This window comes from Penicillium daleae, assembly GCF_028827525.1.
Source record: "Penicillium daleae strain IBT 16125 chromosome Unknown utg000007l_segment0_segment0, whole genome shotgun sequence".
Taxonomy (NCBI): Eukaryota; Fungi; Ascomycota; class Eurotiomycetes; order Eurotiales; family Aspergillaceae; genus Penicillium; species Penicillium daleae.
In genome coordinates, this window is record NW_026623155.1 from 2,604,510 (window position 1) to 2,618,460 (window position 13,951).

General features: G+C 52.4%; 6 protein-coding genes across 6 annotated transcripts; 4 read left to right on the plus strand and 2 right to left on the minus strand.

The window, feature by feature from the left end:
- Positions 1–565: 565 nt before the first annotated feature.
- N7458_008113 (Acetamidase regulatory protein) lies at positions 566–3,069 on the plus strand (the record flags this gene model as incomplete). Its single annotated transcript, XM_056911495.1, has 3 exons — positions 566–632; positions 789–1,896; positions 1,950–3,069. The coding sequence occupies 3 exons, from the start codon at positions 566–568 to the stop codon at positions 3,067–3,069; spliced, it is 2,295 nt and encodes a 764-aa protein (XP_056764321.1).
- Positions 3,070–3,555: 486 nt separating this feature from the next.
- On the minus strand, positions 3,556–4,743 carry N7458_008114 (TatD family hydrolase; the record flags this gene model as incomplete). Its single annotated transcript, XM_056911496.1, has 1 exon — positions 3,556–4,743. The coding sequence occupies one exon, from the start codon at positions 4,741–4,743 to the stop codon at positions 3,556–3,558; it is 1,188 nt and encodes a 395-aa protein (XP_056764322.1).
- A 151-nt stretch (positions 4,744–4,894) lies between these two features.
- N7458_008115 (uncharacterized protein) lies at positions 4,895–6,310 on the plus strand (the record flags this gene model as incomplete). Its single annotated transcript, XM_056911497.1, has 1 exon — positions 4,895–6,310. One exon carries the CDS (start codon positions 4,895–4,897, stop codon positions 6,308–6,310), a length of 1,416 nt encoding a protein of 471 aa, XP_056764323.1.
- Positions 6,311–6,623: 313 nt separating this feature from the next.
- N7458_008116 (putative alpha/beta hydrolase) lies at positions 6,624–8,341 on the minus strand (the record flags this gene model as incomplete). Its single annotated transcript, XM_056911498.1, has 2 exons — positions 6,624–8,162; positions 8,237–8,341. 2 exons carry the CDS (start codon positions 8,339–8,341, stop codon positions 6,624–6,626), a joined length of 1,644 nt encoding a protein of 547 aa, XP_056764324.1.
- A 672-nt stretch (positions 8,342–9,013) lies between these two features.
- On the plus strand, positions 9,014–10,408 carry N7458_008117 (Spo7-like protein; the record flags this gene model as incomplete). Its single annotated transcript, XM_056911499.1, has 1 exon — positions 9,014–10,408. The coding sequence occupies one exon, from the start codon at positions 9,014–9,016 to the stop codon at positions 10,406–10,408; it is 1,395 nt and encodes a 464-aa protein (XP_056764325.1).
- A 1,144-nt stretch (positions 10,409–11,552) lies between these two features.
- Positions 11,553–13,950, plus strand: N7458_008118 (glycoside hydrolase family 95 protein; the record flags this gene model as incomplete). The annotated part of the gene is made up of 4 exons (XM_056911500.1): positions 11,553–11,633; positions 11,688–11,772; positions 11,822–12,866; positions 12,927–13,950. The coding sequence occupies 4 exons, from the start codon at positions 11,553–11,555 to the stop codon at positions 13,948–13,950; spliced, it is 2,235 nt and encodes a 744-aa protein (XP_056764326.1).
- Between the last annotated feature and the right edge of the window lies 1 nt (position 13,951).

Sequence of the window (13,951 nt, forward strand, 5' to 3'; positions counted from 1 at the left end):
AGTTTTTATGGCAATTGGGTGGACAAATGAATCGAGCAAACCTGTGTATCTATGGATGTTGGCCTCTCTCTCAAGGAACCCTTCCATAATCCCCGGTAGAAGAAGAAGGCTTGCAACAATCGTTCGCTCCTTCAGATAAGCCCCCTATCAACGCCACCAGCACCGGCTTACAACCGGCTGCGAATTGTCGGGGATTCCAGTGCCAAGGGCGGTTCATTTGTAGACTTGCGAGACTTATCGAAACTTAAGCACTTATTCCCGAATGCCTCCTATACCTTCCGACTCTTATCTCGTGTGCTTCTGGGTCTTTTTCAAGGTATCCCACCATTTTTAGTTACATAATCGGCGCCCTTCTCCGCACCACGTGAGACTCCACCGGACCCGATCCCGCAGCCCTCAACTTCCCGAACTTTTTCGCTTCTCAGTCGCATTGATTGTCTCTTTTACCCTCGGCAATCGCTTATGTTCTTCATGATGCCCTGAAACTACTGGCCAGAATTGCTCACAAAAGAATGCAGAGCAGTGGCCAATCTGCACATGGAATGATGTCGATGGTCCTTCTGCCATGTCTGCCGTCAACGATAACGCCTCCTCGCCGCTCCCGGCCGACCTGGTGAGCAAGCGCAAGCAGGGTAAGCACTCTAGATACCTTTTTCCCGCGGTCAAAATTCCTACATAAAAGAGCACAAGACTCCGTGAAGAAGCCGTTTATACTCTACATCAGCGCCGGCTGGCCAACCCTCCGAGACTCGATAACTTGGCTGACTGGGTGACTCGAAATCTTCTAGGTTCGGCTGCGTGTGTTCATTGCCACCGGCGCAAGGTTCGCTGTGATGCCCGTGTTGTCGGACTACCCTGTACAAACTGTCGCACATCTGGAAAAGCCGACTGTCGCATTCATGAAAAGAAAAAGCGCCTTGCGGTGCGGTCGATCCTCGATCCCGTTCCGATCCGATCTCGGCCTCTACCAACTTCAGATAGTGTCGCCAACCCGCCGACGACAGTGGGGACACCATTGCCCCCAAGTTTCCCAACTGCCTTTTCAAGCGGTCCTGGTGCCGTATCCTTAGCGAGCAATCACCAACATGAATACCAAACGAATCCTGGGTCCGACGCATTCGGGCGCCACGACTTGTCGCACGCCCACGAGGCCCACACGGAGATGGAACAGCACCTCGTAAAACTCATCGACGAAGAGGAATCGGGCCGACGAGAGATCCAGAGAGGTGTGCGCGCATTCTACGTTGGTCACGAACACTCCAACATGTCGTTCCTGATCCGCCAGCAGCGAGATCGGGACGATAATGTATACCATTTTGCGAGCAACGAGATCCCGCGGCGACAGATGAAGACCGGCCATGATCAGCTGCTGATGGATGCGCTTACACTCCCCGAGCCCGCATTAGCGGATGAGCTAGTACAGGCTTACTTTACCTACGTTAACCCGGGTTACCCAATTGTCGACGAGGACTTGTTCATGACGCAGTATCGAAATCGGGACCCTGCAGATCCCCCGCCAATCCTGTTGCTCCAAGCAATTCTTCTAGTTGGCACGCACGTGTCTCGTCCAAAGGCAGAGCGAGATACGCTGAAAGAAATCTTCTTCCGCCGTACCAAATACCTCTTTGACAATCGCATTGAGCGAAATCGAGATATCCTCGTTCAAGCAGCATTACTACTGACTTGGCACTCGGACAGTGCTGATGATGATGTCGCTGCAGATGCTCATTTCTGGGTCGGTGTAGCTGCACGGATTGCCACTGGACTTGGTATGCACCGTAATCCAGTATCCAGCAGTTTCGTTACTCGCGATCGCCGAATGTGGAGACGGGTCTGGTTCATCATGGTTCAATTCGACGTAATGGTCTCTCTGTCATACGGCCGCCCTCAAGCTATGTATGTGATGTAGGGAGTTGTTTGCGGATGGTGGGTGCTAACTGAAACTCTAGAAATTTGGATGATTCAGACGTTTCTCCATTGACACTCGCTGATTTCGAAAATTGCGGACCCCTCGTGCAATCTGACTTTGTGATTCATTTCACCGAGCTTTGCACTATGATCTCATATTTGGTCAGGGATCGATTTGGACTTCGCGCCACAGATGAACGACGCAAAGCAGTTCTCCAAGAAGCTGATGAGTCGCTCGCAAGTTGGTCTCTGAAGCTTCCCGATAACCTGCGCCTCCGGGCATCCGATATGGACCCCTGGTCGGCTATGCTTCACTTGACGTATAACAATTTCCTTATCCTGCTGCATCGGCCACATCCTAGAGCATCTGCTTACTCGGATGATTACGGTCCACACGATGCGGAAATTTGTAGTGCGGCTGCGGGAGTTATTGCTTCTATCTTTGAAGAGCTGAGGCTTAACGACCGCTTGAAGTTCCTCTGGTACACTGGCGTCCATAATCTGTTCACGGCCATGATTCAAGTCCGGGTGGAGCTTCGGTTTTCCAACCCAGTACTTGCGATCAATGCTCTTCGTCGCTTCGATTCCGCATCCTATTCTCTGCGCGAGTTGGCCGGGTATTGGGTCCACGCAGGCACAATTCTACGCCTCTTCGAGGACTCGAAGCGTCTTCAAGAGGATCTCCGTTTGGCAACCACTGGCGGGCCGAAGCCATACGCTCCACCTCAGTCCCAGCCCCCGCCTCCGCCACCTATCAAGGCTTTGCAAGTCACGTCCCCTGCTCCTGCAACAACGATGCAGACTCCACGGCCATTGTCCTATGGCGTACCTACCCCGGACTCCACGCTATCCCAACAGACTACCATGTCACCGCAGGCAAACCCAGGCTTCGAGAACTGGATCACAGCACCGCTCAGACTCAATGTGGGTCCTATGGAACGCAACGATCCTTACTCGACCGCCATGCAGGTCGATCAGATGGACCAGTCTCGCGACTACCCCGACTGGCGCCAGCTCTTTTCCTTCACGGACTCCGATCTGCCCGTCCCCATGGCATTGGAAGGTCTCATGGAACTCGAAGACGAATGGCGCCAGATCTATTGGCAAGATACCCCCATGACAGACCTCATGCAAGATGGTGGCTGGATCCCTGGTGGCTAGTGGCCCCTCAATGCTGTATATGCAACGACCTTTCCCCTTCCCTCCATCCCCCACTATCCGCAATTCTCCTCAAGCCGATCCAGAACTTGAGTTCTTCATTCCCGACCATTTTCCTTTCTACTACAGCGCTGTGGACTTACGACGAGACGAGATACGCAGGGCACTTACTACGAGATGCTTCAAAAAGGGGGCTCCCACGATACCATGTCGAAAATGATCATATACCACCTCACCCCCACATACCTTCCGATAGAGATGTACAATGTTATATAATTGCAAGGACCTTTTACAATCTTGATGTTGGATATAGACTTTCATGCACATTTGTTCAACTTGATTCCTTTTATACTGTCTGCTAATGCGAGTATGTCGCTAGTCTACAGTATGTTGTGTAGACTGTGATGCGGTGCGTTCCAAACTGCGCCACGATGCACTTGCCCGAGCCCGTATGTACAAGGCCAAGCTTGATAGTCATTAACCTCCCTCTCATCCAAAGACGAAACGTCGCCAATTATCTGCCAGCTGCTGCACCCCTTCCCGCAGGTCCCATCCACGCACCTCGCAGATCTGTCGCGCCGCATCTTCAAGTAGCTTATCCATCTGCGGCCCGGCGGTATGGAGATCACTTTCAATCAAAATGCGATCTGCAGGCAATGCCTTGATTACATCAGAGACTTTCCGCGCGGATAGTCCGCTGAAGTTAATGACCGCCGAGAAGGAGAAGTAGACATCCGACGGATTGGACTTGTGCAGAAATTGCCGGATTGGCTCGATAGGTCCGGAATAAGAGTGCATACAGATGCGTGGAGGGAATGGGAGCGATCGCTGGGTATTTGGCGGTTTACTGTTGGTGGTGGTGGTTTGATGCTTCTCTTGTCTATATTCGTCATCTTCATCTTCGGATATTGCCCCTTCAGCATCTTGTAACTTTTCTCGTTCCCGTCGGGACAAGACTACCCGTTCATGTCCTTTCCATAACTCCTTGAGCACCTCAAAGACTGCTCCATGCGATTGTACACTGTGCACCGAGATGGCGCGCTGCATTTCCCCGGCTAGCTGCAGCTGTGCCTTCAATACTAGTCGCTGGTGATCTATCTTGACCTTGTAAGGGGACAGACGCCGGCCTTCCCGCGACCCGGGGGTAATCTCTTCATCGCGATTATCGAGGGTTTGTTGTGTCCAGGCCCCCGGTAACCGAAACGATTTGTCTAACCCCACCTCGCCGACGAGAGCATTCGGAAACTGTTTCAATCGGTCTCGTGTCTCGGCTATTAGCGTGGATAGCAGTTTCGGTTGTGGCAGGCGCTGTATAAATTCGGGATCCGCGGCTGGAGAGGGTGTTAGGACGGCTGTGTAGTGGGCATCTTTGTCTTGCGGACTGCCTGGTTTTGTATCAACCAGGATCTGATGTGAGAACCACGGGTGCCATCCAAATGCTGGCACGATTCGGTCTCTCCACGCTGCATCTGTATCGCCATTGAGGGATACCGTCGTCTGCTGTACCAAGTCTTGATCCTCGCCCCGCGTAGCCATGATAGTGAGGGCCGTCGCTTTCATGGCGGAGATATGGGCGACCGAGGCCATTGTATCGGTCGGATGACAGTGCGCGTCATAGACGCCAAGATCCCAGGGAAAGTCATCGGCATCTTGAGAGGTGTCCTGGGATATGGACATGGTGAGCAAGAGGAGAAGAAGGCGAGTTGGGAGCTTCTTCGGAGCTGTCATCTTATCGCCGGTCAGGTCTGGATGATGTAAGTGGGCTGTCACATGCACTTTCTCCGCAATTTGGCTTGCCTGAATGAAGAACAATAAAACAAGTCCTCCGATGACCTCGGAGGACTTAGTCCTTACTTCGTCCTCCTTCGAGGGTACTAACCTCCCTGAGGTGTGCTTCATGAGTTTGATGGGCACCGTTTTCACGGCGCTGGTAGCGCTTCCGATTTTGGGGCTGGTCTCCATTCCACTGGTGATATCGGCCTGGGTCACCATCTCTTTAGCACTGATTACCTTACTCGTGCAATTTTCCGTGGTCTACCTTGAGGTTGGATATGGTCTTGTTGTCAGCTTCTTCACGATCCCAACATCGACTTCGTCATTTTTGCCCTTTGCTGCGTCCGAGCCTGTTACCCCCGCTGCTGGAAACTCGAGGCGCAACTCGGGGCCTGGCCTGATTCAATCTCGAAAGAACAATGAGGACGCCCTCTTGTCCGGTGCATTTACCGCAGTGCGTGAGGAACCCACGAAACATAGGAAGAAATCATATGCCCGGAGTATGATTGAGGCACATCGCTTGCCTAATACGCCGTTCCTGGGTCTCCCCGTCAGCGGTGATGAGCGACGAGACTTTGAAGGCGTGGGCGGTTGGCGCTCATATCGAAATACATCGCAAGTTCCGAGACCTCGTACATCTCATTCAGCACATGAAAAGACTTTCAGCTCTCAATCCTCTTCATCTGCGCATAGTATCAACGGCGAGGTTGAACTAGAGAAAGATGTTGACGCCGATGAACTTGCATGGCTATCGTTGAACTATCGCCTCGAACTGCCATCACAAGTCGTAACGCTGGGAGCCGGGTCTAACTCAGCTTCCACAGGGAACGGCCCATCTAACCCGGATGTGATCGATACTCGCAATGGGGGCATTCTCCAAGCTTTGGCCTCTTCGACGAACCCACGATCTCAATACTCCAATACCCAACATCATCCAGGCCCACGGCACCACCACCGTTCCCACACAACCTCAGCCCTGACAACTTTCGAACGCCGCACAGGAGGTGGCCTCTCCATTGCGCTCTCAACTCGACCAGATCACAATAGCCGTGCACTATCACCCTCCGCCTCTCGAGTCGCACCGTTCATGACACCACAACCATACTCGCCCATGCAGACACGTCCATCCACGCGTATGCTGCCGGCCAACAGTCCATCTTACTCAAACGCCCACCTGTCCCGCTCCGCGGATGGTGTGAGCTCTGGGTTCCTTGGGAGTAGTGGTGGTTACTTTTCCCTGCAGCAGCCTGGGAATGGGGCGCATTATATGCCTCCCCTCTCGGCGATAGATACACCTAGTGGGAGTGGGTGCACGACTCCAGGGACGGGTGTGTCGAATGAGGATCGGGATGCTTCGTCGCTGGGGTTCACGCGACTGATGGCTCATTATCCTACCAGCATGAGGCATCGGAGAAGGAGTATTGCGGGTCCTCATTCGAGGGTCAGCACTATTGGTGAACATACTGGGTGATGATCGTCATTCTGATGGGGCTTGTTACATACCAATGTATATACTTCCATGCATCAATTGAAAATGAACATAAGTACGGAGACAAAATCTAGAATGATCTCTGTTCAAGATCTATATCTAATAAATACATTACTGGATGAGAGTGGTTCTGTGTTCTTGGAAACAGAAACGCATCATCTCAAGAGGGGCGAATCCACAAACTCCAAAGACGCAAGAAACACAAGTTATCCACGCCAGCTTCCAAATCGCGCTCCAACAAATATTACATGGTCCATTATTCGTGGACGAACGCGCTCTTTCAAGACGAATATACTCACGCCGCTCTCTCCCGCCGACTGACTTCTTCCATCTCAGCCAGAACAGCTTTGTTGAAGTCTTTCCATCCGTCAAGGTAGAGATGGTGCCCAGCTCGACTGATGACGACGACCTTGGATGAGCCCTGATCATTTTGTCGTTCTTCTAGCGTAGCGTCTGCTAGGACTCGCCGCTTCTCTTCTTCTAGGCGAGCAGCAGCAGCATGGCCGCCAGAGACATCCATCCAATCATGGTCTCCATACATGAAGACAATCGGAAGGCCGTTTTCGCGACGAGGGGCTGATACTTCAGCTGGAGCTGCATTGGAGTCTTCCGCCGGGGAAGTTTCAGGGAGTGCGGACTTGGCGGACGATTTGGGGAAGATAGAGCACGTGGAAGAGGTCGTGGCAGGGTTGGGTAGCGGGCTGTTGTCAGCGCCAATCATCTGCCGGCCAACGCCGTGGATGCGGCGGATGAGTGGGCTGCGAGCAAAAGCTCCAGGGGCAAGAATGTATGCTAGGGCATATTCGCCACTACCGCGTTGACTGAAGATCGAGTACGAGTAGTCGTGAAGCGCCTTTGCCTCATCAGCCGGAAGATGGGAGAACCGGCGAGAGGTCCAGCCAGACACGATCCGCGGACCAAGCGGACCAGTCCATCGTACCAAGCTGAAAGGAGAGATATTTGCGTCCCACAAATATGCGAACCACTTGGGCATATTGCGGCGTGGGGGCTGGGCTACGGCTTTATCACCCGGTTCAGCTTTGCGACCGGTGATGAAGCTACCATCGGTTGTTTTTGGGGAAGATCCCGGGACTGCAGCAGACGAGGCAATATCCCGCTGGTCCTGTGTGAGCTCGTTGACGAGTGTGGATTCCGATGGCTCGGGTACATCCGCCGTCATCGCATATGGGTCCTCGGGGATACCCACAGGGGATGCTAGGATAAGCTTATTGAGGTGGCCGGGGTACTTCAAAGCGTAAGCGACTGCCATGTAGCCCCCGAGACTGTGGCCCAGCAAGGTAAATCGATCAATCTTGCGCTTGATGCGCCATTCCTCCAGCGCATCAACAAACCATGCCTCGGCTTCACGGATAGCCTCTTCTCTTTCTTTGGCTTTGATCTTGAATGGCGGCCGTGTGCTACGGCCCATGCCCAGCATATCCAAGGCATGTAGCTGCCAGCCTCTCAATCGGCTCAGCGGCTCAAAGTTCTTATAAAAGAAGCCTAGACCGGCACCGTAGCCGTGAAGCATCACCAAATGCTGGTCGGCCTCCTCGCCCACTCGCTCCACTGAGAATTCGTTGAGCGCCCGGTCTTTCCCGGACAGCTCCACCATACTCGAGCTCCATCGACGAGGCCCATAAGGGTCATTGAGGGAGTTGGTAGAGATTTGCCCTTGCTGGTTGTGGTCTGCCGACTGCAGGCTGTCCGGTGTAGAACCGTTGGGGAAACTCGGGGTATTACCGGTCTGGAGGTGGGTTGGGGCCTCGTGATGGAGATATGGCAGGTAGGATAGAACCTTGTGCTCAGCAGCAGCGGCAGGTAATCGAGCCCACTGATGAAAAAAAATAAATCAGCAGGTTGTTCAAGGGTGTTGCGTATGGTGTCGATCATAGTTAGCTAGCTTACCCATTGACTAAACCCTTCACGATATCCCAACGGAAAGAACGAGTTGTTGGGCGCCGCCCCAGGAGCAGCGCGGGCAGCGTACGGAGTCCCGTCTTGACTTTGCATTGTTGATGAGCGTCTTCGAAGTTGATGCGATTCTTCTTGAGATGAATTCAAAGACTCCGAGGCCATGGAGGAGGAGTACTGGCGCCGTGGGAGAGAGTAGGTGGCAAACGCTACCGGGTGCGCAGATTTGGCCCAAACTCGCGAGACTGGAGGGATGATCGATCCCAGAGGTTTGGCTGAGCGTGAGCCAAACTGACAAATGCGTTCTGTCGCTGGGTGAAGCCGAGAAGCGACGCTCATGGGCTGTTAAAGACTGAAGAAGACGGACCGGAGACAAAATCGGCCACGCCGCTTAACCCCGACAGGCAACCAGGCGCATACGTTGAACCGCAGGAATCGGAGGGATAAACAGCCGACGGAAGACGACCGAAGAGCATAGACTGAACGAGCAGACCCCCTCGAGGAAATTCTGGTGTTAATCGAGTGTATAAGAAAGGTGAATCCACGAGGTCGAGCAACTCAAGCGCGAAAAGCAGGAAAAAAGAGTATACAAAGTTCGAAAAAAGTGGGAAAGGCGGAAGCGATGATGTCGCCGCAATCTGCGTCTCTTCTCCTTCCGATCTTCTCCTTCCTCCTTGTCCTCTTTGACCCGCCATGACCACCGCACTGGGCCGCCACGGCCGTTGATTTGGGTGGTCGCATTTCGTTTCTATAAATTGAGAAAAAAATACCATGACTTCGCCCTTGGACCAGCTCGTCAAGGGCGCTCCGTCGTCTGCTGCCCGCGCTCCCACGCCAGAGCCGTTGAGAGCACCAACAACGTCGGGCCCTTCGTCCCCGCAACGGCCCTCAACACCAGATCCTCTAGCCACTTTACCTTCGTCTCCTCCTCAAATTTATTTGAATCTCCTGATTCTTGAAGCATCACTTCGTGCACAATACCTCGCCTTGCGCGAGCGTCGCCGCCAAAACACCTTCTTCCTGCTGCTCCTTGCGGCGTGGATCGCCTACTTTGCATATGCATTGTTCCTGCGTCCCCGCGAAGACGGGCGCGGTGTCGGTGGCTCGGTATACTGGATGGTTGAAATGGGAGAGAAAGTTGCGCTGCTCGGCGGCGTAGTGACAGCCCTACTGGTTTGGGGAACAGGGCAATGGGAGCGCGGAATCCGCTGGCCTCGTCGGTGGCTCGCCGTTACTAACCGTGGCCTGCGCGTCATGAACACCAAGATTATCGTGATCCGTGGGCCCTGGTGGCAGGAAATACTCTCCTACGTGTCCTTCCTCTTCCCTTTTTCCGCCCCGTTCTTCCCTTCTCCCTCAGGCAACTTCCACCTCGTCGAGCGTCATCCGTCCGATAAGCAACGTAGTCGGCAGCACTACCAGCAATATTATAATGGCGGTGACAGCGAGTCCGGCCTGGTGGAGGAAGACCTCAGTGCTGGTGGTGACTACATACGACTACTTTTGTTACCCAAATCGTTCTCCCCCGAGTTCCGCGAGAACTGGGACGACTATCGTACCGACTTCTGGGAGAAGGAGAATGAGCGCCGAGCTCAGCTGCGTCACAAACTGCGCGAGCGCGAGCGCCAGCTTGCTCAGGCTGAGGGCGGTTGGTTCTGGCGTATTGGATTAGGCTGGCGCGCCTCACAGCGCCGCCGCCTGGTGTCAGCCACCCTCCACAAACCTCTTGAATCGGAGCCGAAATTCCGACCTGGCGCTCATCACCATCATGCCCCATCTGTCTCATCAAAGCTCAATCAGGAGTATCGCGCACCCTCTCACCGCCGCAATACCCGCTCCGAATCATCTCACTCTCGGACCTCCTCGCACAGTTCCACCCCGGTCGATGTTGATGACCGTCCTCCCTCCCGCTCCTCTGCATCTGGCCGTCCCCGCCGTGGAAGCACCACTCCCTCGATCTCAGGCCCAGAGGTGAGCCCTCAACAACGGAAGCGCAAAGGTTCCAAAACGCTACGTCGTGGGTTGTCGCCTCTGACGCAAGCTCAAATCCGGGAGGGTGTTCGCACGCCATCTTTTTCATCGGACGATTCTGGTATATTGCCGATGGGAGAGAAGGACAAGGAGTCTATCCCTACTTCTGCACCTGATCCGGACCCCTCAAATTAGACTGTGACATTTTTTCCCCTCCGAACTTTCCGTACTTTGGTGTCGTTTCTTTCTCATATCATGTTCAGTGTTGTGATTTGAGATTCCCCCAGCTTGTAATAATTCCAGCGTTTGTGGTATAACATGCCTCATTATAGATATCCGTGTTTTGTCCGTTGAACATTCGTCATGCATTTCGTGCCTTTTACGAGAATTGAGTAGCTGAAGAGCGTCTTGGATCTAGAACAAGCGTGTTGACCATCTAGTCATCAGCTAGTGACCTGGGATAATCAATGGGGATAACTTGGATTTACCCGTTTTCCTTGGTGAATTCTACTTATCCAAGCCAGCCCGTTGCCCTTGTTAGCATCCAAGGCATGATATGATCAAAAGGTATGAGTATCAGCCAGGACATCTGATGGCGAGGGCCTACATACAATAAACAATCATAATTTCTCAATATTCTAGCTTCTACTCTTCCAATTCCTTGACCTCATCGATTCTCAATCATTTCCAAGAAATTTACCTTGATGTAGTAGTACACTACACATCCCAAAAACTTGGACTTCTGCTCTGGTGCAAAGAGACAATGTCACACAGACACCTCCACATCAATCTCCTGGAATACCCCGCAAACAAGACAACTTAAGATCCTACCTTCACAATATGCCCACCGGAAAAATACCTTCCAATTATCGGGAATTATGAACTCTCCATTCACCGTCAACCCTCTCGATGCAACGTAGTGAAATACCCGATTGCTTAGCTTAATTTTCCGCCGTACAAAGCTGCAGTGCGGGGATCTGACGAGATACTTCCTTAGGGCAACTGGCAACAATGCCGATCTTTCTCTATTTGTGAATTAACCCGAGAGGGGATTCGAGTAGATGAACATTTATAAAAGCCTCGAAAGGCAATAGTCGACCACGTTCACTCAAGTCCTTATATGAGTGTTGTTATAGAGACTAGTCCATCATCATGCATCTAGGGCTCTTATTGAGTTGCAGCACATTTGCTACGGCTGCTTCACTGTGGTCCTCAAAATCGGCTTCTTGGGATACAACCAACGAAGCATTTCTTATTGGAAATGGAAAACTTGGCGGTAAGCAGGCGTATTAGCTGAGCCTGAGCATGATAACTTGCTGATCGTTGCTTTACCTCAGTGATGCCGTTCGGAGAGGCGGGGACTGAGAAGCTCAACCTAAACTACGACGATCTGTGGAGCGGAGGGCCATTCCAGGTTGATGTGAGTCTAGAGATTCTCTTTGTGGGCCTGTTAATGCTGATTCTTGAACTTTAGGAATATCGAGGTGGGAACCCAAATTCAAGTATGGTGGGCATCTTGAACGATATCCGCTCTGAGATCTGGCAGAAGGGAACTGGAAGTAGGAATCCTCAACATTCGAGATGTGCAAAATCGCTGATTCGTTGTAGATGATAGCCGACTACATGGGGATGAGAACGGTTATGGCTCTTACCACTCATTAGCTAACCTCACTGTCCATATTGAGGCCATATCCGGGGTGGCTGGATACAATCGATCCTTGGATCTCAACAACGGGATACATACAACCACTTACTCAACGGCGGACGGGACATATACTACTTCGACTTATTGCAGCTACCCGCACCAAGTCTGTGTCTATCACCTTACTTCTCCCGTCACGCTGTCGAACGTCTCAATCTGGTTTGATGAGCTCGTGGAATCCAAATCACTATATAACACAACCTGTGGACCCTCCTTTGCTCGCCTGCGTGGCATTACCCAAGAAGGACCACCACTTGGGATGCTGTATGATACCATCGCACAAAGCTCCCTCCCAGGTACCTGTGATAGCTCGACAGGCCGTCTGCAAATTAGTTCGTCGGGTAGCAAAATTTTAACACTTGTCATTGCGGCTGGTACAGACTTCGACGCTACCAAAGGCAATGCAGCCAATGGATTCACTTTCCGAGGCGAGGATCCTGCGACCCAAGTTCAAAAACTCTCTAGCACTGCTTCTAAACTGTCAGAGTCGAAGCTCCGAGCTGCGCATGTGGCCGACTATAGTCCGTTGACAAACGCTTTCATCCTGGACTTGCCGGACCGTCAAGGCTCGTCCGGAGTGGAGTTCTCAGAACTTATTACAAGATATAGCGCAGATTCATCCACGAGCGATCCGTTTTTGGAGAAACTGATGTTTGATTATGGAAGGCATTTGTTCATCTCGTCCTCACGACAGAATAGTCTACCGCCTAATCTGCAGGGAATCTGGAGCTCAGCACAGAGCGCGGCTTGGGGTGCTGACTACCATGCCAACATTAACCTGCAAATGAATATGTGGGGTGCGGAAGCTACTGGGCTGGGAGACCTAACTGTATCTCTTTTCAATTATATGGAGCAAACATGGATGCCTCGAGGGGCAGAAACCGCCCAGCTGCTTTACGGAGGGGACGGCTGGGTAACGCACGACGAGATGAATATCTTTGGTCATACGGGGTACGTGGCTTGTACTGCTGAATATTTTCGGTTGACATGATTGACTAAACTGGTTTACAGAATGAAAACGTGGCAGACTTCTGCAGACTATCCAGCGGCACCGGCATGGATGATGCAGCATGTCTGGGATCACTACGACTACTCCCGCGACAGCGAATGGCTCCGTAAACAAGGCTGGCCGATGTTGAAAGGTGTTGCGGAGTTTTGGCTGTCCCAGTTACAATCTGACCAATTCACGAACGATGGCTCTCTCGTTGTCAATCCATGTACATCCCCAGAGCATGGCCCCGTCACATTTGGCTGCGCCCACTGGCAACAATTGATATACCAAGTCTTCGAGACCAGTCTGCAGGTTGGAAGAGTGGCACAAGATAACAATCAAACGTTCTTCGCCGAGGTGGAAAGCAAGCTAGCGAAGCTCGACAAGGGTCTTCATATTGGCTCTTGGGGAGAGATCAAGGAATGGAAGATACCCGATAGCTACGGCTACGATGTCAAAGGTGACGAGCACCGCCATTTATCTCACCTGGTGGGCTGGTATCCTGGATGGTCTGTCTCATCGTATCAGAATGGATATACCGATGCTACCATCCAAGAGGCCGTCAATACCTCCCTCACCAGTCGCGGACCTGGAATTTCAGACTCCAATGCTGGATGGGAAAAGGTCTGGCGATCTGCGTGCTGGGCCCGTCTGAACAATACAGAGGAATCATACTACGAACTTCGTCTGACAATTGATCAGAATATCGGACAGAGTGGCCTATCACTATACAGCGGTGGAGATACCCCCGCCGGACCGTTCCAGATCGATGCCAATTTTGGATATGTTGGTGCTGTGCTCAGCATGCTCGTCGTTGACATGCCTCTGGATAGCTCGAGCTCCGATTCTACTCGGCGCACTGTTGTTCTTGGACCAGCTATTCCTCCGGCGTGGGCAGGTGGCAGTGTTCAAGGCCTTCGTCTACGGGGTGGTGGAAGTGTAGACTTTTCTTGGGACGATAACGGTGTGGTTGACAAGGTACAGGCCAAGGGACTTGCGAAGAACGTTCATGTTGTGAATGTCAAGGGGAAGCTTCTAGTATAAT